Source organism: Ailuropoda melanoleuca, chromosome 5 (assembly GCF_002007445.2).
Source record: "Ailuropoda melanoleuca isolate Jingjing chromosome 5, ASM200744v2, whole genome shotgun sequence".
NCBI lineage: Eukaryota > Metazoa > Chordata > Mammalia > Carnivora > Ursidae > Ailuropoda > Ailuropoda melanoleuca.
Genome location: NC_048222.1, coordinates 36,132,243 through 36,160,018, shown reverse-complemented (window position 1 = coordinate 36,160,018; position 27,776 = coordinate 36,132,243). Strand labels below are relative to the sequence as shown.

General features: G+C 48.0%; 1 protein-coding gene across 3 annotated transcripts; it reads right to left on the bottom strand.

Annotated features, from left to right (window-relative positions):
• On the bottom strand, window positions 1-27,770 carry CELF6 (CUGBP Elav-like family member 6). Of its 3 annotated transcripts, none has more exons than XM_019800165.2 (13): window positions 27,485-27,770; window positions 23,422-23,504; window positions 14,939-14,987; window positions 3,992-4,120; window positions 3,813-3,892; window positions 3,504-3,647; window positions 3,250-3,382; window positions 3,016-3,165; window positions 2,779-2,841; window positions 2,442-2,522; window positions 2,212-2,355; window positions 1,448-1,603; window positions 1-579 (listed from the first exon to the last, which is right to left on the bottom strand). In XM_019800165.2, exons 1-12 carry the CDS (start codon window positions 27,744-27,746, stop codon window positions 1,476-1,478), a joined length of 1,446 nt encoding a protein of 481 aa, XP_019655724.2. In that variant the 5' UTR covers window positions 27,747-27,770; the 3' UTR covers window positions 1-579; window positions 1,448-1,475. The 3 variants fall into 3 exon arrangements, with proteins under 3 accessions (XP_019655724.2, XP_019655722.2, XP_019655725.2); XM_019800163.2 differs by having other exon boundaries at window positions 2,442-2,519; XM_019800166.2 differs by having other exon boundaries at window positions 3,016-3,162.
• Window positions 27,771-27,776: the final 6 nt, after the last annotated feature.

The window sequence follows — 27,776 nt, the reverse complement described above, 5'->3', positions numbered from 1 at the left end:
GGCAGGAAGGGGGGACAATTTAAGAGGGAATGAGACACAGAACACTCTTTCCACAGCCTCCCTCTGCCTAGTCTGGGGCTTTTACGGGTCTCCTTCACCCTGTCTCCTAGGGATATTAAAGGCAGCTTTGTATGAGACTCTATACTGTCTTTTTGTTTCTCTTGTGGGTTTTTTTCCTTTTCTTTTGTTTTTGTTTTCTGTTTCTTTCTTTTAATTTATATAGATATATTTATATTCTTAAAAAAGCAATAGTCCTTTGGTCCCTAAACTCTAAGGAATGATAGGATTTTGAAAGAAGAAAATCTGGGCTTCCCTGCGGAGAAGCCCTTGGCACCCCCAAGGCCCTCTGCTGGTTCCCCTAGACAGTCAGTCCTCAGCCAGCCCCAGCTGCCTTGCCAGCCTGCGCTCTATGCCACAGGCACAGGACAACCCACTTGATGAAAACAATCCGTAACGTGGCCTGAGCCCCAGACGCCGGCCTGGGGTCCGATCCACCTCCGGCTGTGGCTCGTCTCCTTCGGGCAGGGCTGCTCAAGCATTTCTGTGCTTTTCCTTTCCTTTCTTCTCACTCTTCAGTTTCTGGTGTTGGGTATTTGTTGATAAGGAGAGAGGAAAGAGAAAATGTAAAAAGGCAAAAGTCACTCTGGAGGGCAAGACAGGAAGAGCGGCTTGCCCCAGCAGTGACCTCTCAGGTGAGTGGCTGGACCTCTCTTCCTGAGGAGCAGAGCCGCCGCAGGGGCAAGGCAGCAGCCTGGTCCACTGAAGTGACCTCGAGGTCTCTTGGGAAGATGACTCCAGCCCCACACCCTCCTCCAAAGGCTCCTTGGGGTAGTGCCAGTGAGGCCGGGCCACATGGACCTCCAGAGACAGCAGATCTCTAGAAGGTGCAGGCAGCTGGCCCTGCCAGAAACCTAAGGGAGCTTGTCATCTCTCTCCCAATCACCCACCAGCCCCTGCAGATCCTGCTTCTTTAGTTTATTTGCTTATCTCCTCATCTCCAGGTTCCCTGCCATCGGCCCAGCCCCTGCAATCTTCTCCCCTCTTTGCTTACACTCCCTGATGGTTCCCTACCATCTTCAGGATAAAGCCCAAACTCATGAGCCTTCACAACTTTTCTAGCCTCATCCTCCACCCCCTTGTCCCCCCCCCCCACAGCTCTTCTACTCCCACGTCCACTGTGGCTATCTCTGGAGGAGAACTAACTGGTTAGATCTTGCCGTGACTTTCTCTCCCAGACTGTGGGGGCAGGACGTAGTCTAATTTCTCTCCATTCTAGGACCGAAGGAGAAACACGAAGTTTCCAACTGAGGATTCCTCCTTAACTTCTGGCTCTTCTCTCCCAGACTTTTTCAGAGGTGGGTGCTCCTAACATCTCAAAAGGAACATCAAAGCTGATGGGGCCTCCATCCCTGCGGCCCCATCTGCCTGAGGTCCCCCATGGACTTACCTTTCTGTGGCTGGTCAGTGAGAGAAGATCAGTAAGGCCGATTGGCATCCTTGGGCCTCTTTAGCTGGACCTTGAGCCTCTTCATGCCAATTTGAAAGCCATTCATGGCTTGGATAGCTGTCTGGGCACTGGTTGGATTGTCAAAGCTAACAAACCCTAGGGGGTGCAGGCAGAGAGGTCAGCTGGGAACTCTGCCTGGGAGGGCCTCCCTTCTCTCTGACCAGCCTCTTCTGTCCCTGTCTCCTCAGGCCAGTTCCAAACATATACCCCTCCAACCTCCATTGTTTGCATGTGCACAGGCACACACAAACACACACTCATACCTACGTAGGCAGACAGCCTAAGTTTCCTAAAGGTGTCATTCTTGGAAGGATGGAGGCAATTCTGAGAGTGTGTTGGGGGTGGGGAGTGTGCTAGTTGGGGTGTTTCCCAGTCTTTCCCTGGCAGGGGTTGATTCCCTCCCTCTACAGCTGTCATTCTGGTCCTCTAAACTGCAGCTGGGGTCGGAGGGGAGCTCTGGCCTCAGATCTATATTCTTCCTGCCCTGCTAGGATCTTAAGCCTGACCTGGCTGAACATCTTCCAGACACCTGACTTTCCCAGGTGAACCTGAAATAGACTTGTTCCAGGGCTGGGCCTGTGAGCCTGCATTGCATCATACCCTCAGTCTCTGAGAGCCATTGACTTATGGACGGACAAGCTTAGGGTCGGCTGTAAATCTCAAAGTTAGGAGTGGGAGAGGCCCATGGATGGGACTCAGCTCACCGAAACATTTGCTCTGGTTGGTGGCTCGGTCCACAAAGACTTTGGCAGAGACAACAGCTCCAAAGGGCAGGAATGTCTGTATGAGTTCTGCATCACCAAACTCCTGAGGCAGGTGATAGATGAAGAGGTTACAGCCTTCCGGGCCTGCAGGAACAGCAGCAGGCTGGTTCAGGGGAGAGACCCTGAGTCGAGCTCCACCAGGCCCTGATCTCCAGCCCCCTGTCTCTCACCTTCTCTTTGCTGCTGGGGCAGGGCTGAAGACTGCTGGGGAAAAGCTGTGCTCACTGGGGCATAGGCCGACGGGTAGGCTGCTGGAGACAGAGGTGGGAGTGGGCAGTGACCCCCCAAAATCCATTCCCCAAGCATGGCCCCATCTGCCTGGCCACCTTTGACCAATTCGGCCCAGTCCAAGTAACCCTCACCCCTTGGGTCATTCTGGGCCCAGGGGTGGGGGGATGGGAGGGTCGACTCCTCAGAAGAGAGCCTAAACTCCCTCGCCCCCCCAAATCTCCCTATTCCTTTCTGGGGCCCTTCAAACCCCCCAGGCCGCGTAGCGCCAAGCGAGACCTGCGTAGTGGTGCATCCCAGCGTAGGCCTGTTGCAGGGGGTCAGCCACGCCGGGGCTCTGGGCTGGGGAGAGAGGGGCGCGAGGCCCACGGTGAAGGCGGGCGGGCAGGGAGGTGGAGCGACGTTGCGAGACGCGGCAGGGAAAGAGGAGTCCCTTCCCAAGGCGGTTGCCGCCTCCCCCTATCCCCCCGCTCCCCGCTCCATTTCGGGGAGATCGGGGCGGAGCGGAGGGCCCACCTGGGTAAGGGGAGAGCCCGTTATTGTAGAGAGTGTCAGAGCCCGGCTGTCCGTTGGTCTGGGGAGTCAGGGGGCCGAATCCATTGACCCCGATGGGCGCTGGCAGACCCGGAAGGGAGCCGGGGCCCCCGCCCGGCGGGGAGCTGGCTGCTGGAGGCGGAGGAGGTCGGAGAGTCAGGCTGCAGCCCTGCGCGGCGGGGTCCCAGCCGCCAGCCCCGCCCCTGAGCGCAGTACCTGTGGCGGGCAACAGCGGCGCGGCTACCAGGCTGAAGGCCGCCACGTGCTGCATCTGGGCCGCCACTGCGGCCACCGGGCCTAGGCCCGGGCCCTGTGCCGCCGCCAGCAGGGCCGCCTGGTGCTGCAGGATCTTTGGGAGGGAAGAAGGGTGTGTGCGTAGGACCCATCAGCGGGCAGCTGCCCCTGCTCCCGACCTCTGGCGGGGCCCAGAGGCCCGCGTGCGCCCCTGTCCCCTGCGTCCAGGCACCTACCGCGGTGGTGTAGGCTCCGCACGCCCCCAGCGGCAGCGGGGCCGGGTGGAAGGCGCCCAGCTGGCCGGCCATCTGCTGCATCCGCCGCAGCGCGCGCTCACGGTCCGTGTCCGCCAGTTTGACCACGAGGCTGGACGAGGCGCCCTGGGTAGGGCAGGGGAGGCCGCCGTGACCAGTCCAGACCCCAGCCCTGGCCCTAGGCCAAGCGCTTTGCCCATCAGGCCCTTTGCTGGGGCACCGATCGCACGTGGGAAGAAGCCCGTCCCCACCCCACTAGCCTCACCCTGGGCCCCGGGTGCCCGCCCTCACCGCCATGGTCCGGCTGCCATGCAGACTCTGGATAGCTGCCTGAGCTTCCCCCTGACTCCCGAACTTCACAAAGGCACAGCCTGGGGCAGAATAGAAGGATTGGGTGGCTCAGGCCACAGGGGTCAAAGGGTCATGCGTCCCAGAATGAGGCAGGAAATCCCAGGGTCAGCTCAAGTCACCTTTACTGGTGCCATCAGGGCTCCGCAAGACGGTGCACTCCTCGATATGGCCAAATGGCTGGAACAGGCGCCTGACGTCCTCCTCACCCTGCTGCTTCCCCAGCATCCCCACAAACAGCTTTCGGTCCTCTGGGGACAAATCCAGGAGTGACCTGGAGACCCTAAGTCCTCTTGGACTACCCAGAGTAGCCAGAGGAGCTTAAGAAGGTAGCTCACCACTGTCCAGCTCTGGGAAGAGGTATAGGGAGTGAGAAGGCCCTGGGGCTACAAGGTTGGGTTTCTTTGAGGGGCACGATGTCTACAGACAGATCTGGAGGAAAAGAACTCAACCCAGATCCACCATGAAAACCTGGGTCCTGGGAAAAACAAGAAAGACTGATTGCTGCTCTTGTGGAAAGTGATTCAGTTGATATCTTTGGTTGGGTACAGCCCTATATGCATCTTTTATATATTTGAGCTTTCTGTTCTGAAAGTTTGGCAAAGGCAATTTTGGACCATTTTAGCCCTATTCAGGGAGGGGGTCCTTTGTATTCAGACTGGATTAGGAGAAAAGAAGCACACCTTTGCTAGTCAGGCTGATGGCAGTGCCATCCATCAATGCCCCTTCCTGCCCAAATCAAGGAGGGCTCTGGGCCAAAAAACACCACAGAAAACAGTTGTCTCATCATCCTGCCTCGTTATAAATGTTGAGCACTGGAATGATGAATCTCTAAGCCCAGCAACAAACTCAACTCTGGTGTCCCTCCCTGTTTTCCATCTTCCTCTGGAAGTATGTTCCTTGGAGAAAGCTGGGGAGCTGAGGCTAGAAACCAGGGCTTAGCTGCACATCTAGGAAGTCAGGCCTCAGGAGCACTGTCCAGGAACCCAGGATAGAGGGGCCCAGGTTACATGGCTGGCTGTCAAAGCCCTCCTTTCTGCACCTACATAAATCTCTGAAATAGGGTGTGGCTTCATGCAGGTAACATAAGTGGGGAGAGAAGGAGCGGGTGAGAATCTGGCTTCAGCCTTCACCTTGAGATCCTGGAGCCCAAGAAAACCCATCCCAAACTCCTTTACTCCTTGACAAGTTTGGCTAGGCTAGTGGGGATCCTTGGATCTTGAGTGCAAGGGAGACAAGGCTGGTGAGGGTCATAGAATGAAGCCTGGGTGGCAAAGAAAAGGAATAACAGACTACCTGGAGTTAGCAGTGGAGGGATTTTCCAATAGGGTTATGTGTGTGTCCATATTTTGCCTGGATGGTGTCGGGTTCAACCTAGGCTGCCTAGGGACCCCAAAGCATCTATCAATGCTACATCTGTGGAGGGTGGGGGCTGTGGTTAAATGGGACAGGCAGAATATGTTTCAGCAGAATCCTGCCCCCTCTCCAGAAGATTACTGCCCAGTGATCCCAAGGGGGAAGGGATGGGTAATGTACTTGTGGCTGGAATCCTAGAGGAAGTGCCGACCTGATGTGGTGAGAGTATAATGGGTGAATGTGCTTCATTTCTGGGATTGTTAGCCACAGAAGAGTGCTTTTGGAACAGATCACTGGTTTCCCAAGCTTTTAAAAAGGCTGTGGAATCTGTTGTTCTAACAAAAATATTAGGATGAAGCTAAAAAATGAGAGACAAAGAGAACTGCTCTGACTGAAACCAGAAAGGTGGGAAGTGGGGGTGGGGCTGAAGTTCCTTTTGCTTCATCTTCTCCTAGTACCCCCTAAAACGGGTTGCAAGGAAAGTCCTTTAAAAACCACTGACCTAAAAGATAGTGAATAGGGTTCCACATGGTGTATGAAGAGGGATCTGAGATTACCCTCTTCAGGAAACCAAGAAGATAAAGAAAAAACTGCTTGATCAGTCTGCTAGTGGCTTCACCTTGACATTGAAAGACAGGCCGCATTTGGTCAGGGAATCAAACGTCAGAAGACTGTGTCATTGTTCTGAGCTATGACACTAAATGTGTCTGTCAGAGGCCCAAGAGGGGCTAGAGAAGATCCTGTTTCCTCCAGAGTCCCAAGGTTTAAAGAGGGCTTCATAATGCCCTAATTAATAGTGCAGCAAGATGATGATGGCACCTAGGGAAGATACCATGCCACAGGGACCAGCATCCAGGTAGCCCTAGGTAGGAAGAGAAATGTCAAGACTGAGGTGGAGCCCCCAAGACAGGAAATAGGATTGTGTGGACAGTGGTCTGATCCTTTATCTGCCCTTCCTCTTGTTGCTCTTTCCCACTGATGGTGGTTAGGTCAAGCTCATGCCCCAGACCATGAAATTCCCCGATCCTTCTTTTCCAGTGCCAAGTCAAGAATTTTAATCTCCATGAGAAGTCACTGACCCTATGGTCCTGGACTACTGGGTTATACAGAATTTGAAACTGAAATGAGGCTAGGTTATAGGCTGGGCTCTATACTGCCTGTTTCACAGGTATCACCTTGAATGCTGGTATTCTCTTTGCTACTTTACAGGGAGTTTGATGATGTTTGACAGCAGGATGATCAAGGTCACAATGACCATGAGTTTCAGGTGATCCTGAAATGGTGGGATAAGTTTCTCAGGAGACCTGTCTACGACAAGTACAGGCTAGACCTCCTAAGAGTAGTCCCTAAATATACAGCCCTGAAGGTGCTAAGAGCTGATCAATTCCCCCAGAGAGAGATGATGATGGGATTTAAGCCCAGGTAATTCAGTTTCCTCTAGTTCAAACTCTACCAGTTTGGTAAAGAGAGGATTCTATAAGAGGTGGGTCAGAAATGTCTGAATACAGTCATCCCCTGGAAAGATAGGAATATCAAATAAGGAGGCTCAGCCTTCCTGGACTGGAAGGAATTGGAAGATAGCATTAGTGTGGACTTCAGACATAGTTGGATAGAAACACATTTGAATGGTATAACGCACTCTCCTTTTGTCAACTAATGTGTATGCGTTGCTCTTCTACCAAATGCTTTTTGAACCCAAACCAAGTTGTTTGAGCCCCAGAGGCCCAGCTCCATAAAGCTGCCTTGTGCAGCTAGCTGGTCATATAGGTTAGGGATTCTAATGCAGCAAATGATGGCACTGAGAGCCCAGAGTCAGAGTCAGTCCATTCCTTCTTCCTCAGAAAAGGCACCAAGATGCTGCTCGAGGAAGGAGGCTCTGCCTCAAGTTGGCCCAAAGGAATTCCTGAGGGGCCCGAGTTTCTAGCTTCTAGGCCTTTCACACTCATTCACCTTCCTGTTGGTGGGATGTCATGATTGTAGGGACTGTGTAGAAATGAGGTTTCTGCATTGGGGTACCAACCTTCAAATACATCCTAAAAATACTTATCCACCTTTCAGTCCAAATACCAACCCAGGGGATCCTGCTGGTGGCAGCATATGGAGCAAAGCATCTTTCCCCTGATGTTCTTAGTAATGACTCCAACATAAGGAGCCAAGGAAGCCTGGGAAAATCAGTGAGGAAATATCCAGGGCAAACAGTCTTCTGGCCTGATCTGGTAAGCAACAAGAAGAGCTTTAATTCCAAAAAACAAACAAACAAGCAAACAAAAACAAACAAAAAAACCCAAAACCTGTTAGAAATAATAAATCCAGCAAAGCTGCAGAATACAAAATCAACAAACAAAATTGCTTGTGTTTCTATACACTAGCAATGAACAATCCGAAAAGGAAATTAAGAAAGCAGTTCCAGGGGCGCCTGGGTGGCTCACTCAGTTAAACGTCTGCCTTCGGCTCAGGTCATGATCCCAGGGTCCTGGGATCGAGTGCCGCATCGGGCTCCCTGCTCTGCAGGGAGCCTGCGTCTCCCTCCTCTGCCTCTCTCTCTCTGTCTCTCATGAATAAATAAGTAAATCTTTAAAAAGAAAAAGAAAAGAAAAAAAAAGAAAAGAAAAGAAAAGAAAAGAAAAGAAAAGAAAAGAAAAGAAAAGAAAAGAAAAGAAAAAGCAGTTCCACTTATAATAGCATCAAAAAGAATAAAATACTTAGGAATAAGCTTAAACAAGGAGGCAAAAGACGGATATCCTGAAAACTATAAAACACTGATGAAAGAAATTAAAGACACAAATGGAAGACATCTTGTGTTCGTGGACTGAAAAACTAAACATTGTTAGATATCACTACTACCCAAAGAAATCTACAGATTTAATGCAATTTCTATTAAAATCCCAATGGCATTTTTTCAGAAATAGAGAAATCCATCCTAAAATTCATATGGAATCTCAAGAAACCATTGTCAAGACAATCTTGAAAAAGAAGAAAATTGAAGATCTCACACTTTCTGATTTCAACACTTACTACAAAGCTACAGTAATCAAACAGTGTGACCCTGGCAGAAAGACATGCAGACCAATGGAATAGAATAGAGAGGCCAGAAATAAGCCCTCACATATATGGTCAAATGATTTTTGACAAGAGTGCCAGTCTTTTCAACAAATGGTGCTGAGAAAAGTGGAGGCAGAAGAATGAAGTTGGACCCTTACTTTGCACAATATACAAAAATTAACAAAATGAATCAAAGACCTAAACACGAGGGCTGAAACTATAAAACTCTTAGAAGAAAACAGGAGAAAAACTTCATGACCTTGCATTTGGCAGTGATTTCTTAGGTGTGGCACCAAACTCACAGGCAACAAAAGTAAAAATAGATAAATTGAACTACATCAAAATGTAAAACTTCCTTGCACCAAAGGACACAGAGTGAAAAGACAACCTACAGAATGGGAGAAAATATTTGCAAATCATGTATCTGATAAGGGAGTAATATCCAGAATAAAGAGCTCCTACAACTCAAACAAACAAAAAAACCCCAAATAATCCATTAAAAAGTGAACAAAGGGCTTAAATAAGCATTTCTCCAAGAAAGGTATACAAATGGCAAGTAAGCATATGCAAAGATGCTCAACATTACTAATCATTAAGGAAGTACAAATTAAAACCACCGTGTAATATCACCTTATACCTATCAGGATGACTGTTGAAGAAGGAGAAAAAGAAGAGGAGAGGAAGGAAAAGGAGGAGGAGATGGAGGCGGAGGAGGAGGGGAAGAAGAAGAAGGAGGAGGAGAAGGAGGAGAAAGAGAAGAAGAAGGAGAAAAAGTAGAAGGAGGAGAAGAAGGAGGACAAGGAGATGATGGAAGAGAAGGGCAAGAAAAAGAAGGAGTAGAAGGAGGAGGAGAAGTTGAAGGAAAAGAGGAAGAAAATAGCAAGTGTTGGAAAGAATGTGGAGAAATTGAAACCTTTGTGCACTGCTGGTGGGAATGTCCAGCCACTATGGAAAACAGTATGACAGCTCCCTCCAAAATTAAAAACAGGATTATCATATGATCTAGCAATACCAGTTCTGGGTATTATAATCAAAAGAATTGAAAGCAGAGCCTCAAAGAGATATTTGTACACTCATGTCACAGTAGCATTATTCACAATAGTTAAAAGGTGGTTGCAACTCTAATGTCTTTCAACCAATGAATGGATAAACAAAATGTGGTACATACATACAATGGGATATTTTTCAGCCTTTAAAAGGCAGGAAAATCTGACACATGCTACAACATGGATGAACCTTGAGGACATCATGCTAAATGAAATCAGCCAGGGACAAAAAGACAAATATTGTATAATTTCACTTACATGCGGTATCTAGAGAAGTCAAATTCATAGAAAATAAAGTAGAATGATGGTTACCGGGGGCTGGAGGGGGAAAAGGGGTTATTTAATGGGTACAGATTTTGAGCTTCGTACGAGGATGAAATTCTGGAGATAGGTTGCACAACACTGTAAATATACTTAACACTACTGAACTCTACACTTAAAAATGGTAAAGGTGATAAAGTTTATGTTATGCCTATTTTACTATAATTTTTAAAAATGAAGGAGGCTTTAAGGAGGGCTGAAAAATAGGTACATAGACCAAGAAAGAACAGAGACTATTGTCCCTTCATCCTGATCCAGGAGAACCAGGAAGTAAGGAAGAAAGGTAGACCAAGTCTGAGATTCCAGGTTCCCACGAGAGAAAAGAATCTCAGCCTTTAGATTTCATTTTCCGTTTGCAGGCTGTAGACCTGTACCTGAAAGGCTCATCAGAGGATTATCCATTGCCACGACCTAAAAGTGTTAACAATCATCTTTGGGTGATCTGTTCTGAGTCAAGCTGAAGAAAAGCACCTCCCTTTACCTTCGGAGGTAGAATTAATTTCAGGAAGTGAAACCTTAACTTGAGTAGTCCTAAGCAGTACTGTGAAACTTACCCAGTCAGGTCTTCACTGGAAGAATACTTTTCATTTTTTTAAATTTTTTTAAAAGATTTTATTATTTATTCGACAGAGATAGAGACAGCCAGCAAGAGAGAGAACACAAGCAGGGGGAGTGGGAGAGGAACAAGCAGGCTCATAGCAGAGGAGCCTGATGTGGGGCTCGATCCCATAATGCCGGGATCACGCCCTGAGCCGAAGGCAGACGCTTAACCGCTTAACCGCTGCCAGGCGCCCCTGGAAGAATACTTTTTAGAATTAAGTAAGTATAAGGATCAAAGACAGATATGAGTGTCGACGGACCAGCAGAACAGTTGTAGCTAAGATCCGTGTCTGATTTAGGTCAGCGAATATGCCCCAGTATTATGAAATTCTGACAATTCTAGCTCAAAATTTAACTTTAACTCAAAGTTTAGTTGTTCAACACTGAATGAAGTAGAATCCCGGATAAAATTTGGAAAACATGGCTCACCTAGTTTGATAATTATATATATTTATTATTTTTCAAAATCCAGGCTGATATTTAAACAAAACCATGTAAATTCAGTTAGAAATTATCTGAACAATTAATTATAGGATGGTGATGGGAGGGAGGGTTGATGTGATAACAGATAATTGGTCTCTTCAGTTAAGCCCAACTTCAAGATTAAAAAAGAGATGCCTCACTTCACAGAATATTTTTTAAGTTTAATAAAACTAAAGTGGAAAGAGTGCATGGGTTGATTACTTAACCAATATCTGTACCTCAGGCACCCTGGAAACATATATGTGCTCGGTAAAAAAAATACCACCAAAGTTGGAGAATAGAACAAGGGGAGCAATGGCTACTGTGATTTATGAATTTATTGATTTTATGTTATGAAATTTGAAAGAGAGGAAAAATATACAGGCGTTTCAATGATTTTGAAAATTTTGCCTTAGGACTAAAAAATACTTTTCCTGGTACCTACAACTAAACTTATTTTTTGTGCTTCCATCGTAGAGATCATGCCAGTTAGGAAAAATCAACCACAGCCTCCATGCTGAACACCAAGTAAAATAGACTTATTTAGTGACCACTGTCTGAAGGATTTGGGGATCCCTAGCTCTGACCTCATATAATTTGATGTTAACATTTTGAATTACACGACCCTTGAATTTTTATCCAGGCAAACAGTTTAATGTTTACATGCAAATAAATCCAAACGCTGAGGAGAAAAGTTTCTGGCACTATGTTGGTTTGACATAGAAGTGGGTGCCTTTACTATAATTAGGATATTATTTTGTTTTGGAAAATTAGGTGCATTTTCCTTTAAGAATACTGCTCAATCCCACAGAATGTAAAATATAGGCATGGCGTATAAAGTACCTGAACAGCATGAAACTTAGCTGCAGAATTTATGGGAACATAAATGAGATCATGAAAAGGCTGCTATAACATAGTCCATGAAGCCGCGGATGCACATCTAACACTCTGAGTATCTTTAAGGTTGCAGAGGATGCCATGGGAGAAGAGGACCCAGCACCTTCTATCAGACAGATCCTGTTGTGTTGCTGCTATCATTGCATTGTAAGCATTGAATGCATGAGTGTTACCAATAACTTCTCAAAGTAATACAACATACAGCGTGTTTAAAACATAGGTTATTCCAACCCTAAACCTCATGTCTACTGATTAAAAATAAGAGAAAAACTACTCTGTTGCACTGGCATCAAAATTCAAGAGAGAGAATGTAAAGTAACTATTTTCGTTAAAAAGCTCATGTGTGCACAGTAGATTCCTCCTATGTGCAGATGGGAAGAAATGGAAGTCTTTGGGCCAAAGAAGCATAACTGATAAGTTTAGTTAAGCTCTTGCAGTGCTGGTCAACTTTTAAAAGTGTAATCAGTTGCCAACATTTAATATAATTAAAATATAAATTGTAATTAAATCATGACAGTCTCATCCATTTAAAGTTACCTTGTTGGCTCCGGTAGTATTTGAGTTGGAGATCCCTGTTTTATTGGGGGGCAAGGGAAATCTAATAATCCCTTCCAGAAGAAAATGGTGGAATCTTGGAAGATTCTACTGTTTGCCTTGATACCCTTTAGATTATGTCTGCATTGATACCAGTATTCTTAAAAGACAGAGGAATCACTATTAATCAACTGTGAACTAAGGGATTTAATTTCAGGAATAATAAAAAAACATGCAAGCTTATAGGCTTCAATATATTAGGACAGGTGTGACCATTGAATCTGAAGGTTTGTTGAATGCTTGGGATCACAGAGATAAGACTCGACTAGGGCAAGCTGTTCCACACTGGTGTCAAATGTTACATTTCAAAAAGCAAAATTCAATACCATTTTAAAAGCTGAGTTTCTAAAGCATTAGTTTGTGTTAAAATTCAGCAGAAAGCTGAACTCACTTTAGAATATATAACATTGAAGAAAAGGAACACATTTTGATTAGTAACAAGATTATCTAACACAGATCGGTTGGTAGTTAAATACTTATAAATTGTAAAGGCCAACTGTTTTTGCAAGACTTATTACATATGCCTCCTCTCTCCTGAAAATGTGGCAAGGAACATTTGGTGACTCTGAGTGGGAGCAGGAAAGAATTGAGAGATCTGGTCATCGAAACCTGCAAGAAGGATTATGCATGGATGCCTTTGGAGTATGTACTCATTAAGGGCCATCACTTGTCAAGAAATATCTGTGCAACACATAAATACTCAAATTATGAATCGTACTGCCAGGCAGGCCTCTTTTCAACTAGATTTCCTTTTCCTGCTCTCTTGAGCTGCTCTGAATGTGAACAGGTGTCTATAAGTGAGCTGCCGCAGGTACAGAATTTGTCAATGACCTGACACCTGGAAACTCTGTGCAAAAAGTGGGGGGGGGATGATAAAACTCAGGCTGATGCCACTGCGTGGGGTCCAGATGATGAGGACATATGAACTATGCCAAGCAGAAGCATCATCGGAGGCCTCCTTTGTACAGCTGCCCTCACCCCAACAAGATGTGCTGGGCACCAAACAGCAAGAGTGCCCCCAGCACTGTGGAATTAGTTCCTGAACCAGATCCAAGTTGCATTGTGTTCTGAACTCTGTGCATGCATTTTCCTTTGCCTAAGATCATGCTCCCCCTCCCCTCCTTTCTCTTTGACTCCTTGTTCATCCTTGAGATCTCAGCTTGAATATTACTACCTCGGGGAGTCCATTTTGACCTCCCAGAATAAGATAGATGCTCCCTTGGTATTGTGCCCACAATCCCTCCAGGACTTGAAAAGCACTGATCACACTGAATAGTAACCCCTTGTTTACTATCACCTCACAGCTCCAGAGTTCAATGAGGCCAGATGCCAGGTCTGCCTTGCTCACATCTCTATTCCTAATGTGGAGTAAGTTACCCAGAAGATGTTGGTTGGATGGTTGAATAAACTACAGCTCAACCTATCTGCTTCTTAGCTCACTCAGGTACTCTAAACTGGCCTCTGAGCTGTGGGAGTAGTTAATGTTTGTGGACAAGGCTTAGAAGATGGCCAGCAATGGCCAGTAATGGACCTGATGCCTAACAGAGTTTCCCAAAAGGCAGATATTCTTGGGATGAGTGAACCAGAGGTTCTGTATGAAGGTTGGAACTTCTCAAAAACCTGTCTGGAAAGAATGAGGTGGGAAAGGAGGATACCTGTGTGAAGGGGAGGAGGAAACTTGGAAATATCTCTTCAAGGCAAAGTAGAAGTGATAACATCTTGACTTCAAATTGAGAATCAGAAACCAGAGGTCAGATAATCTAAAAAGATAAAGGAAGGATTTCATGGAGGAAAGAACTCCACAATGGACCCATGAAGCTACCAGAGCCCCTTGAGGGTATAGACAGTGAGCATGAAGTCTGAAAGGATGTGCAGAATTAGTAGGAGTTAATAAAGGCCTGTCAATTGGGTTCCATTCTCTCCCTGATCGTGGGCAGCTTCTTCCACCTAACAACACCATGACTGATCCTGGGTAAGGCAGGGAGAGAGTCTTATCCAAGGGAGAGAGTCAGCAGACACCAGGACTATAGGCAGATATCCTGGAATGATATAAGACCCAAGGGTGACAGAGACACCAAAGAACTGACACCAGAAGCTAGCATCACTTTTCCAGTATGGAAGCTGGCTGGAATGTCGCTGGTTGTCAAAAAGCACAGGCTTTCTGCCCCTCCTGTTCTGAAGGAGCATTGGTCTTTCTGCACCAGGAAACAGCACTGCTAAAAAAAAAAAAAAAACCTTTGAAGACTTGCCATTGTCCTCAGTACGAAGTCAAATTCTTTCATATGGCCTGCAAAGTCTGTCTTACCAGACTCATCTTTAAACATAAGTAACCAGGCAATTTCAGTGAAGAAATGAGTGACCCCAACCCAGAGTGGACTGGGTCCTCTCTGATCAGAAGAATATGAAAAAAGAGAATAATTCCAGCCTGTTTTTTCAAACATCTAGAAGCTCCACCTGAAAAAATGGGAATGAACTCTCTCCAGGGCAAGAGGATGAGAGCCCCCTTCCTTTATCTCCAGCATCTTCTTAGGCTCTTCTTGCCTCTTTTGAGTCTAGGGACCCTGGGACCCTATCCCTCCTTAGTCTGGTCTGGGAAGACTGAGCTGTTTCTGGTGCTGAGCAGCTCTGGGACGCCCTTTCCCCAACCCAAGGAAGCTCTAGTAATAAACCGTGGGTAGGACTGACTCGAGGAGTAGGCCCACCATGCCCTACATGGGTGATACCCTCAGGGTTATCACATAGGTAAGTTACCTCCTCGGCCCTCACTGGCAGCCGGCTTCACTTGGATCGGACGATTCATCTGAAAGACATTGGACCAACACACTCAGTCAGCATGACTGCCTGGTCCTGGCACCCAACTTCTCCTCCCCTGGATGCCTCAGGATCTAAGCCCTGGCCCCTTTGAACTCTGTACTCCACCACTCTCACGATGGGATATAGATTTTCTCCAAGATTTTCCCTTAAACTGGGGAATTCAGAAGGTGCTGAAACCGGAAGGGTGGGGTGATAGGAAGCTTGGTGGCAAGCCAGGATGGACCGTGGTGGCTAAAGAGATTCTGCTTTGGGCTCTGGGCTGGGATCACCTGAGGCCTGTCCATTTGGCTCCTGGACCTCCTTAAAGGCTTAGGGTGAGGAGTTGGGTAGGAGGGTGCAATTGATACTGAAGATTTGTGTTTTGTTCTAAAACTGAGAATTTAATTCTATATGATTTACAATCTGGGAATCAGATTTAGTGCTGTCTACCCCAGCTCTGCCTTTTCATGGTTCTATGACTTCGAGTAAGCCACCCTTTCTCAGAGTCATCTTGTTAAATGCGGGAAAACCTTCCCCAGCTTCTGTGTTGCCACAGTTTCTACACTCACCCCCTCAGTTCCCTCCCTGGGCCCCCCTTCCCTTGAGGATGCTGGCATTCTCCAGCACACCGTCTTCGGCCCTCCTCATGCCGCTGTTCCCATTCTTCCTGGTTAGTCTCGTCCACATCCACAGCCTCAGCTACCATCCCCACAGGGCTGACTCAGAGCTCTGCATCCCCAGCCCACACCTCCCTCCTGGGCTTCAGACCCATGCACCCAGCTACTTGCTGGACATCGTGACTAGAAGGTCCCACTGGCATCTTCCACTCAACACACCCACACAGAACTTATCTTTTTGTCCGGACCTGATCCTTCCAGTCATCAAAGCTAGAAACCTGGAAAGCAGCTTGACTCTTCCCTTTATCCCCTCCCCCACCAACTGATTTCACCTTCTAATTCAGGGGTTCCCTGATCAGGGGTGGATAAGAATCACCTGGGAACCATACCAGACTCTCAAGCTGGGGATTGTATAATTTGCAAAAGTTCCTAGGTGACTTCAACATACACCCCCACACATTCCCATCCCCCAACCACCCTGAGAGAATTCATGATTGAATCCCCATCTCACCTTCCTCTCATGGGTGTTGTGGGGATCACATGAGATAATGGGGACGCAAAAGGTCTTTGTAAACTGCCAAGAGCTGGGTGCGTAGGATGTGAGGAATTATTGTTGGGGGCAGACAGCTGAGTGCCGGGAGGAAAGAACAGCCGCCTTCCCGTTCATGGAGGAAGGGGTACTGATGCCCATCTGGCCTGAGAAGGTGATGATCTGACCCCCTCCCTTCAGGAAATGCACTGTTTCTGCACCAATCAGGGCCACTCCATCCTCTACCAATGTGCTCGTTGCCGAGACAACAGGCAGCTTCCTGTTACCATAGCCACAAGTGCTACCCAGTAACCATGGTAACGCCCTGGCAGTCACAGTTGAGCAATTTCCTTTGGATCAAATTTGGGGGTGGGGGAGTGGGGAGGGCTTATTTTTAAAAAAAAAGGAAAGGAAAGGAAAGAAAAACAGGCCAAGCCTGAACCAGCACAATCCCCCTCCCACCCAGGGCTCAGGTTCTTGTACGCTCTGACACACCCACCCGCTGGTGGTGGAGCCCCTGCAGTGTACCAGGTTGTGGGTGGGGGCCGAGACACCGACAGGACTCAGGCTGCAGTCTAGAGGGGATGACAGATCAATCCAAGCAGATCAGGGCGAGCTGGACAGGTCTGGATTGGCCGGGACCAGGGACCAGGAGGAACGGGAACCGTCCCTGGGCATGGCCACCTGTGATTGTGGAGGAGAGACCAAGAGACAGAGCCATGGAGAGCAGAGAAACAAGGAGAGATGAAGAGACACAAGAAGACAGAAATGATGAGAGAAAGAGACAGACCCAGAAAGGGGCAAGGAAAGAGAGAAATACTGGTGGATATGGGAGGGAAACGAAGGGATAAGGGGTCAGGAAGGGAACACAGGAAAGGCAGGGAGGACTATGGCAGGGCAGAAGGAGAGAGGGGTAGAAGCCTGGGGTGGGGTGCAGTGAGGGTGAGCAAGACCATCATTATTTTATTAGTTCTTAAATAGATCCTGAGAATTTCTCTCTGGAACCTAGAGTGACAAGCACATGTGACAGCAGTGGTTTCCATGGCAGCTGCCTCCCCGGCTGGGTTTCTGGAGAGATGGAGCTCATCAGTGCTCTGGGGGATGCCCCTTTCCCCCTTGTCCACTCCCCCACTCTTGAATGAAGAGTGGGCATTAGGTGGTATTTACCTGTTCCATAGAGCTGGCAGAGTCCAACCCTCAGAGTCTGGGCACTCAGGCTTTCCACCATTTGGGCATGCTGCCAGCATTTCCTGAACCCTATGAAAAGCCCCAGTCTGGGCCCTTCATGGGAGACAGCAATAACCCTTGGGACCCTGTCCTTGATGACTTATAGATGGAAGATAATGCCACCATTTCCTAAGAGCCCACTATGCACCAGGCCCTTTCTGGGACACTACACATACATTGTCTCTAAATTCCTTCCAACTGCTATGCAAGGTAATACCATTGTCCCCATAGTATAGATGATAAAGCTGAGGCTGAGGGAGGTTAAATCACTTGTCCAAGATCACAGAATGGGTAAGTGGCTGAGCTAGGATTTGTCCCCAGGTCTGTCTGACGCTGAAGTCCATGTTTTTGCATTGTGCTGCTCATGTCCGTTCTTAAGACGTGAACACAAGTAATGAGGCACTGAGTGACCTGGGCCATAGGAGCAGTGCAAGGTAGAGTGCTGTAGGAGAGGCTGACTCCAGCTGGACACAGGGAAAGCTTCACAGAGGAGGCAAAGTTTGACCTGGGCCTTGCAGGACTGGGGTCATTGGGCCATGTGGAGATAATGGGAGAGATAGAGCTGGAGGCTGAGCACTCCAGATGGCTGGGGGGATTGAAAGGGAGCTGCAAGTCTGAAGGAGCAAGGATTCTGGTAGGCACCTGGCACGGATGTAGTCGGGGTAGAGCAAATTGCTTCTGAGTCATATAGATGTGGATTTAAACTGTGGCTCCATCACTGGCAACTTCTCTAAGTTCTTTGAGCCTCAGGGTCCATATTAGTAGAAGGGGGAATCATGATCCTACCTTGCAGTGTTATGTTTGTTTGTTTGTTTGTCTGTTTGTTTGTTTTTAATGGAAGGGCGTGAAACTAAAAGGTAGCCAATGACCAGACTGGGGCAGACTGAAAATCACAACAAGGAATTTTGGCTTTGTTGTATTTCAAAGACAATAGGGATCCAGGGAAGGATATTAAGTGGAGAAAGATCCCATGAGCTGTCACTATGCAGAAAAAAAGATTGGAAAGGGAAAGATTAGAGGTGGGAAGATCAATGATACAGGTGAAGGGTGAGGGTGACCTGGACCAGGGCAGAAGAAAATGGACAGAGTCAAGGGATGTTTAGGATGAATTAACTGGATTAAAGTTCTATTGGGTGTGGGAACTGAGGGAGAGAAGGAAATATTGGCTGACTTTTAGGTTTATGGCTCAGGTGTTGAGGAAGTTGGCAGTTTGGGAGTTTGGAAATGCAGGGGAAGTCCCAGGGGAGGAGCCCAAGAGGATGAGGACACAGTTGGGGAGAGTGGTTCTTCTTCGGTCCCCACTGGGAAGTGGTTAGGGAGGACACCTGGGATTTAGGTACACTCTGTGTGACTGGAGGAGAAAGAGCTGTCTGCATGAGCTGCCTAAGCAATCTTACCGTGCCTCGTTCTCGCCACAGCCAGGGGAGGGGTGTGGAAGTAGGGTGAGGTAATCCCAGTTCCCCTTTGAGGAAAAGAGGGTATTGCATCCTTGGCCAAGAATTTGTCATGGGACCTCGGGTGAGCTCCTGCCCTTGGCTGAGTACCTATTCCCTTGAGAGTTTCCCAGGTAGAATCCAGGCCCACGTCTGCTTCAGGGCCCAGCCCTGGCTGGGAAATCAAGGGAGAGAATGTCAGAAAGAGGAGAGAAGAACCTATTCCAAGCAGTGGAGTGGGGAAATTTGGAGGCAGCACAGACATATATGAGGCCCTGGTACTTTGGCTCCAGTGAGCAGAAGGGAAGGCAAGGCAAGGCCCTACCCCTTTTCCCTGCTTGACTTGCTTAAAATTTGTGCTTTGGGCTCAGCTTTCCCTCCTTCAGACACGTCTGTCTTGATGCCAACTATCCCTTACACTGAGCACTTGTGCCCTCAACCTCGTACCCCACCATGGGAAGAATATTTATCAGGATTACTGGTGGGTCTAAGAGGTGTCATGGATGCAGGAAAGAGAGAGGCAGAGAAAAAACAAACTTCACCATTTTCAGCTCTTTGTTCTACCTCACCCCCTCTTCTAATCCAATCCACTGTCAAGTCCCACGAGTTCTAGAATCTATATGGATATCCTAAATAGCTCTTATGTCTATCCTCTCCTCCCCATTCCTGCCCTATCCCCAGCGCTAGGCCAGCATCATCATTCAGTTGCACCCAAGCAGCAGTGTCCTAAAAGATCATCTGCCTCCAGTGTTCCTTCCTCTCTACCCCAACCATCATACTATAGCTGGAGTGAGCTTTTAAAACCAGTCCCTCACTCTTCCCTGATTAAAATCCACCCGTGGTTCCCCATTGCAAGCCTCCCAATAAAGCCCAAGATCCTAAGACTGGCAGTCCAAACTTGTGAGTCCTGCCTCCCTTGCTGCCCCAAATACACAATATTCTCCATTCACAGAGAGCCTTGGCTGTCTTCATTGGACACCTTTCCTGCCGGTTCTCACACCGTACCCAGAATTCCAGAAGTTGCCTTGTCTTTTAGCTTTCTAGACCTTCAAATGGTCATAATTGGGCTCAGGTAGATTTTCCTCTGTGAAGAATCTCCTCTCTCACCACTCCTGATGCTTCTTTTATGTGCCCAGGTGTAAACTCCACTGAGATGCAGTGAGTTATTTCTGGGCTGGAAAAAGCTCCTTGAGGGCAAAGGTGCTGATTTACTCACTAGGCAGCTGCTAGCACATGCAGTGCCTTTGTGTGAGTTACAAAGAGGCACTCCCCCAACTCTGTGGATGAATTAGAAAAAAATGTGCCTCTTCCTTTGGGCTGACACAGCCCTGTGATAATGTGCATGGCTTGGTCAATAGAGCATGGCTGAATTTTAGCCCACTTGCCCTTTCCACACAAGCTGTTTTGTGCAGGGCACAACCTGCAAAAGCAAATGCACTCAGTTGTCTGTCTCGTTCACAGTGTTTGAAGGGATGAATGCCCAAGGGAAAGGAGGTCATGAGCAGGGAGAGAGACAAGTAGGGGGGCACCTTCTGGGCTAAGATTGGGCCCACCTTCTTTAGGTAGATTCTGGAGCCTAAAATGAGGCTGCAAGAAGTAGCTTCAGCTTTATGGAGAAGAAGCTACAGAAGATGGAACAGACAATTGAGGCTTAAAGGAAGTCCTGAGTAGGGAGCCAAGTTTTGATAGGTAACAGAAATTAGCAGGGGCATGTGGAGGGGAGCCAAAGGGAGGTCACAGTCCAGTAGATACTGTGCAATTTTCACTAGGGGTTCAGGTTTTCTCTTTGGGGAGACCCAACCTTTCCTGCTCCCAGAGTGACAGTCCTGCCTGTTTCTAGCAGGAGCCCAGATTAAAGTCTTTCCCTGCTTCTCCAGCAGATGGCAGCTGTGCCCAGGACCCAGTGCCTACAGAGAGCTGGACACCCTCCTCCCTTCATGCTGGTGGGCCTGAGGCCAGGTGACTAAAGCTGCTGCTGCCCCTGGCAGGCCCAGAGGAAAGATTGATGGCACGGACATTGCTTGGGCTGGCCAACAGAGCCATCGATTTTCATTTAGGAGAATAATTAAATATTAATTTTCACTTTGTTAAGCTGGAGAGGGTGAATAAAGCCAATCCTGGCAGTACAGAGCCAGACCGTGTTGGAAGCCCACGGATGAAAGTGTGGGAGAGGGCAGATGTACCCAGCCATCATCCCTTCCAGAACCTTAGACCCCTGTGTGCCACCAGCTTGGGGCAGGTAATAATGTAGTGGTTAAGTGAATGAGTTCTGGCGCCAGACTACCTGGATCTTCCCAGATCTTCCTACCAGTAGCCCCATAACCTTGGGCAAGTCATTTGTTTCCATTTACTGAGTCTCCTCATCTGTAAAATGGGAAGGCCAATAATACCTTCTTCATAGAGGATTCAATGACTTTGAACATGCAACATGCTAGGAACACTGTCTGGAATCAACAAACGCTATTTATTGTTCCTCTTTTCTCCTTCAGAAATTATTCCACTAGTCTAGAGCTTCACAGCTCTTATCTCAGGTGCCCTCAGCCTCATACTCCCTTTGTGGAGCCCTGTGGCTGGTTGAAGAGGATTTGTTGTTGTTGTTTAATTCCAACGTTCCTTTTAATTTTTTCAGAGCTCCCATTTGCTTTCAGGATAAAGTCCAAATCCCTCATCCTGACATCCAAAGTTTCCTCTTCCGCCACTGCCCTCTGGTGGATCTTCTCCCTGGCCTGGCCCATGCTCACACAGGCCCTCCTCCACACTCCCAATCCCATTTCACACCCATCTTGTTCCTTCTGTCTCTGCACCTTTACCATGCTGTTTCCCACATGGAATGTTACAGTTTGTCTCAGTGACTTTCAATTTTAGCAGCAGAAGTCGTTTACTCCCATGGTTGGATGAGTAATAACTTCTACTACTACCCCTACGAACGCTGCTGTTACTATTACTACTACTACCACCACCAACTAACCTATACTGAGTGCTTATTGACTACCAAGAACTGTGCTAAGTACTTTACGTGAGTTAGTTCACTTAGTTATTATAACAGTTCTATGAATTCTATTTTACGTATAAGGATGCTTAGGCTTAGAAGTAAAGACTTGCCCAAGGTCACACACAGAGTTAGTGAGTGGTAGGGCATGGATCCACACCCAGGTCTGTCTGACTCCAGAGCCTACACACACAGACATGGTGAGGGTAATACGTTGGTGTTACTTGACGCTGAGTCTTCAAGAGTGAGGGTCAAATTGCTTCAATTACTGGGATTGGTCCTGTAAGCTGATGGTCCACTAACAGCTTGATCAGCTATAGGCAAAGCTTATCCCATTGCTGGACAGCTCCAATTCAGAGAAGTGATTTCTTTATATTGAGCTGAAATTAGAGTGTCTGTTCTTTATACTCACTGATCCTGATCCTGCCCTCTAGAGCCACCCATAGAAAACCAAATCCCTCTTCAGAATCTGAAGGTGGTTGCCCCCAACCAAACAGTGGTATTTATTGAGATCTTACTCTGTGCAAGGTACAAGGCTCAGTTAATCCTCATGATAACCCAGTGAGCTAAGTGTTAGTATAACCCACTTCTTATAGATGAGGAAATTGAAGCCTGGGGGTCTAAATAATGTATCTGGAGACATAGAACTTAAATGACAAAGCTGGGATTCAAATCTAGGATATGAGGCTCAAAAGTAGTATTTTTAATCATTATGTTGTGATGCCTCCCTATTAAAGCCCCCATTAAACCCTATCTTCTCCAGCCAAATATCTCCAATTTCTTCAAACTATCATCCCTGACATATTTTATGTCCCCATCCCATCCCGGTCTCTTTCTGATAGGCTAATGATCCTCTTCAGTCTGAAGCTTAAAAATTGATATAGTCCCAGGCTTGACCTGCCCAGGGCATTTGAATAGTGCTTTTGTTGTAGACACATCAGTCCTTTGACAAGAGAAAATGAGGCTCTGTTGTACGATTTGCTCTTGGTGAACCCACATTAGTTCCTAACAATCACCATTCTCTTCCTGCCACATGGTCCGTAGGTCCCACTTTGCTTTTTGTACAGTGATTGGCCATTGGCTAAGGCCATACCAGATGCCATTGATATATAATGGCCTAACTGCACACATATAATCGGGTCCTCTTAGCTTTAACCAACTGTTTGGGGGAAAGGAGGGAAAGCGATCTTGGTGAGTCAAGGTACCCAAAAAAGCATTACAGGAAGAGGACAGAGGGAAGTGCTATAAAGGACCCTAGAACTGGAAAAAAAAAAAACAGAATACCAGCCCAGCAGAGTCTTTACCCCATGTATCTGCATATATTCTCTCACCAGGGACAAATGACACATTAAGCCATGATTTTAGCCAAGGCTGACAAATTCTAGCATAGCCCACAACACTGACGCCTCTCTGAAAAGATAGGGTGAAATACTTGGCCCAAGTATTAAGCCCATTTCCTTGAGCCAGAAGACTAAAGATAACAAAGAACCTACACCTGTTCAGGGCACAGGTAAGCCAACTCCTAGGAAGGTGACTCTGCTTCTAGTTCCTGGTCCCAACCCAGCCCCTACATGCTACTTTGGCATGCACATAGGGCATGTCCCCAGCCTGAGGTGATCCCCACCCCCCAACCCTCGTGGACTTACCCCTGGCAGGGTCTTCTGCTCGTGCAGTGCACTCTGGGCCTTGAGAGCAGAGTCCCGGGCGCAGTAGGTGAGGAAGGCACAGCCTGGGGAGGAAGAGGCTGGCTCAGGGGATTTCCTGAAACCCCCAAATACTCTTCCTGGAAAGACCCCATTAAGTGACAAACTCAAGGCCACTCTCCTTTAACAAGGGCACTGCTCTGAGAAGCCTTCTCTGCCTCCCGCCTTCTCTGAAGGGAGGGGCTTCATGTGTCTGAGTCCCAGACTCTGGCTCCCTCTCATTTGCTCCTGGCTTCTTGCCTAGGGAACATGTGTACCCACATCCAGCCACATGCTCATACAATCCCACATCTCCCCTCCCCACTCCAGCCATAAGTCCGGTTGGGGTTAAACCTCCCTAAGCGGCTTTGCCTTCAGCTTTAACCCCAGCCTCTCCCTTCCTTTTTGGATTTGTACTCATGAGTCTCCCAGAATCAGCCTCAATTCCTTTCCAACTCAGTTTCAGATGGGAGGAGGCAAAAAGGAGGAGGAAGGTTGGGAGCCAAACCCAGGACTCCACAGCTTCTTCTTAAGGCCTCCCTCCTCCAGGTTTGAAGCTGAGGAATGGGTTAATTCAAGGCTTGCAAGATGGGGCTAATTTAAGGACTTTCCGTAGAGAGGAGCTTTCAGGGACCTCCAAGCCTATCCAAGAAGCTTGACCTGTCAGCTCTCCCAGTACTTCAAGATAGGGCCTGTTAAATGGTTATTGTGCCCCAAATCTTACTTTTCTAAAAGAGCCAGTAGTTATGGGACAGGGAAGGAGACTGGGTTGAGCCAAAGGATCAGTCCTATTCCTCTTTAGGTTCAGCCTCAGAAACTGTAGTCTGCTAGGAAGCACTGAGGCAGGGATCTCCTCCTTTCCAACAGTCATTGAGCACTCACTCATTCAGAAAATATTTGTTGAATACTTACTTATTACAGTAGGGCCTTATAACGGGCTTGGGGATGAAGTGGTAACAAGGCAGACACATTCCCTACTCTCATGGGGATTATGTAAAGAATCATGAGGGGAATGTAATTTGAGTCTAAAGGGTTGAGGAATGCTTCAAAGAACACATTGAATCCTCAATAACAAATAGAGCTTAACCAGGTGACAAGAAGGGTGTTGATTATTTCTGACTGAGGAAATAGTGTGTCTGAAGACTGAGGCAAGAATTTGGTGTCTTGGGGAAATGGATGGAAGACTAATATGGTTGGAGATTGGTTGAAAGGAGGCAGAGTGGACAGTGAGGTGGCAGGAATCAGGTCATCTATAACCTCGTATGCCTCAGTCTGGATTTTGAACTTTTCCCTAAGAGCAACTAAGAGCCACTAAAGGATTTTAAGAGGGGATCTAGGGGCGCCTGGGTGGCACAGCGGTTGAGCGTCTGCCTTCGGCTCAGGGCGTGATCCCAGCGTTATGGGATCGAGCCCCACATCAGGCTCCTCCGCTATGAGCCTGCTTCTTCCTCTCCCACTGCTCCTGCTTGTGTTCCCTCTCTCGCTGGCTGTCTCTATCTCTATCGAATAAATAAATAAATCTTTAAAAAAAAATAAGAGGGGATCTGACATGATAAGATCTATGATTTCAAAAAGAGCCTTCTGAGTGTAGGAAGGAGAAAGACTGAATGAAGAGAAAGTGGATGTGAGAAGCCATTAAGAGCTTCGTGAAGTTTTCCACTTAAACCTCAGCAGACCAGGAAGGCAAATGGGAACATTTTCTCTGATGTCTCCTATGTGTCTGCCCCCTTAAGTTGGTGGCTATCTACTGTTCATTAAATTAAAGGGAACTTAGATCTAAGAACACCTGAGACAAACTGTTGTTGTATCAATAGGGAAACTGAACCCAGAGAGTGTGTCAGTGGCAGAATAGGGTTTGGAATCTCCTAACTCCTACGATGACATTGTTTTCAAAGCACTGTGGCTGCCTCCCTCAGTACCCAGTCATCAAAAGGAAAATGAGTCACTCTGGCTTTTGGATATCGCTGTTGCTGGGGAGAAGGGGGGAAGATGTTGACTTGGAGACCCTCCCCAATCATCTTGCAAGGCAACCCTGCCTTGGAGAACTTCAGGTTGGTTTGGCGATAAATCACCAAACACCTTATTTTGCTTACATCTCTGCTCCATCTTCAGCCACTCAGCCATATCAGCTGACGTCAGAACTGGGCAGGGCCGGGACCCTGTCTGAAAGGCTCAGGGAGCCAACTGCTGCCCCAAAGGAGCCCCATGTGGACTACCTGGGATAGGAGGGAGAAGAAGGAGGGATGGCTAAACAAAGAAGCATGGCTTGAGGGAGAGACACATGAAAATAAAAAGCAGGAAGAATTAGAGCTAAATGGAGAGGAAGAAAAAGGATGAGGGAATAATTCAGAGACTCTGATGGTATTTGAATGAGAAGAGTGAGAATTAAAGGTATCTTATGCACTTCCCTTATTGTACAGATGGCCCAGAAAGATTAGCTTGTGCTTACATACTGAAATAAATGTTTAGAAAATAAGAAAGCGAGTTGCTATGGATGGATGGACAGCCAGGCAGTTGGACTGCATTAGACGGAATCTGGATGGTATAGTCTTATTCTTTCATGCCCCTTTTTAAGTAACCCCACCCCAAAGTGTCGAAGACACATTGCTGCCTTGCTGGTCCCAGATCTTCTCTGGGCATTTTTGTGAAGCCCCTGCGTAAGTGTGCCTAGGAACTTTCCAAGGCCTCCCAGTTAAAAAGAGGTGGCAGCCTGATTCCAGCTTTCAGCCCTTAGGAAAGTATCGTTAGCTGTTACCCAGGGCCCACCACTTTTCTCCCAGGAAAATCTTGGAGGATAGCTGGTGACCCTTCCCCCTTAAATCCTGAAACTGAAGCATCATGAAGGTGGGGAGAGGTAGAGGTATTTCTCCTCAAATAATTTCCTTCCCCTGCCCATGTATGACATGTGACTCTGGCTCTCTTACTCCAGCCCAGCCTGGACAGACTTTTCTGCATGTAAACAAGCCTCCTCCCTCTCTCTACAGGAAGAAAGGGGTGTGGCTGGACAGGACTGTGGTGCCTGTCTCTCTAGCAAGGGCAGGGAGAAAATCCCTTCTGCCTCTTCAACCTGACCCACCCTGAGGCTCTGGTCCACAGGTTCTGCTCTAGGACCAGCCTGTGAAGGAGGGAAAGCAGGAGGCCATAAAGAGGACTGGGGAGGGGTAAAGATGCACCAGAGTGGGGAAGATTAGAGGATAAAAGAAGTGTGGGTTCAGCTGACAGGAAACCTGAAATGAGGGGGCACTAGGTGGCAGATTTTCCCGGCTGAGGTCAGGGTTCTGGACTCAAGTCAGAAGAGGCAGAGTGTTGGCATTCTGGCAGGGGGTTGGAGAGATTGGGTTATTGTCAAACATAAGGGTGGAATTTGGAGCCGAGAGCCTCCTTGAGGGGAATTGGATTTTGTGAGTTAGCCAGGCCTGGATTCTGAAGAAGGGAGGCCTTTGGGGTTGTTGTTTTTGGGGGGTGGGGGTGGCAGTTTAACAGTTTGCATCAAAGGAAGGCTCTGTGGGGGTTGGCTGAGCTTGGAGGCCAGAATGAGGGGTACAAGTCCAAGATGTGTGTACGGGTGGTTAGGCCTGAGTGGGGTGGCACTGGATTGGGGGAGGAGGTCAGAAATGATTGGGTCCAGGGTTTGGAAGATTGAGGGTATTAGAGACCCCAAAGGTCAAATAAGTTTCCGAATTCCAGGATTTGGGATGTCTGATGAGAGGGATGGAGGGAGGTCCAACTGAAATGTCGGGACTGTTGGGATGTGAGAGGTGAAGGGTAGGGAGTTAGAGGTTAGAGTGGAGAACACGTCAGGGGATCAGAGTGATGATCAGTGGGAGGATGTCAGAAAGAAAATTCTGGGTTGGGGTTCTGTGATCTGGGGAGGAGACCGGGCTGAAGTGGGACTGGTATTGGACTGGTGTTGGACTGACTCTAGGTAGAGCTAAGGTTGGGACTGCGGTTGAGGCTGGGGTTTGGGCCGGGCCCGCTCTAATCGGATTGGGGCAGGGCTGGGCTGGGCTGGGCTGACCCCGCGCACCTTTGTGGAGGCCGGTGAGCCGGTCCTTCAGCACCGTCAGCTCGTAGATGCGGCCGAATTCCTCGAACAGCGGCTTGAGGTCCTGCTCGTCCAAGCCCCGCGGGATCTGCCCCACGAAGAGCTTGATGGCGTCGTGGTCCTTCATGGGCACGGCAGGACCGGGGTTTAGCCCGCTCATGCCGACGCCGCTGTCCGCGGTGCTGAAACCCAGGCGCGGGCCGGGGCCGGCGGGCGGCGCAGACCCTCCGGGCGCCGCGGCCATATCCCCGCCCGGTCCGCCCTCCCGCCGGTC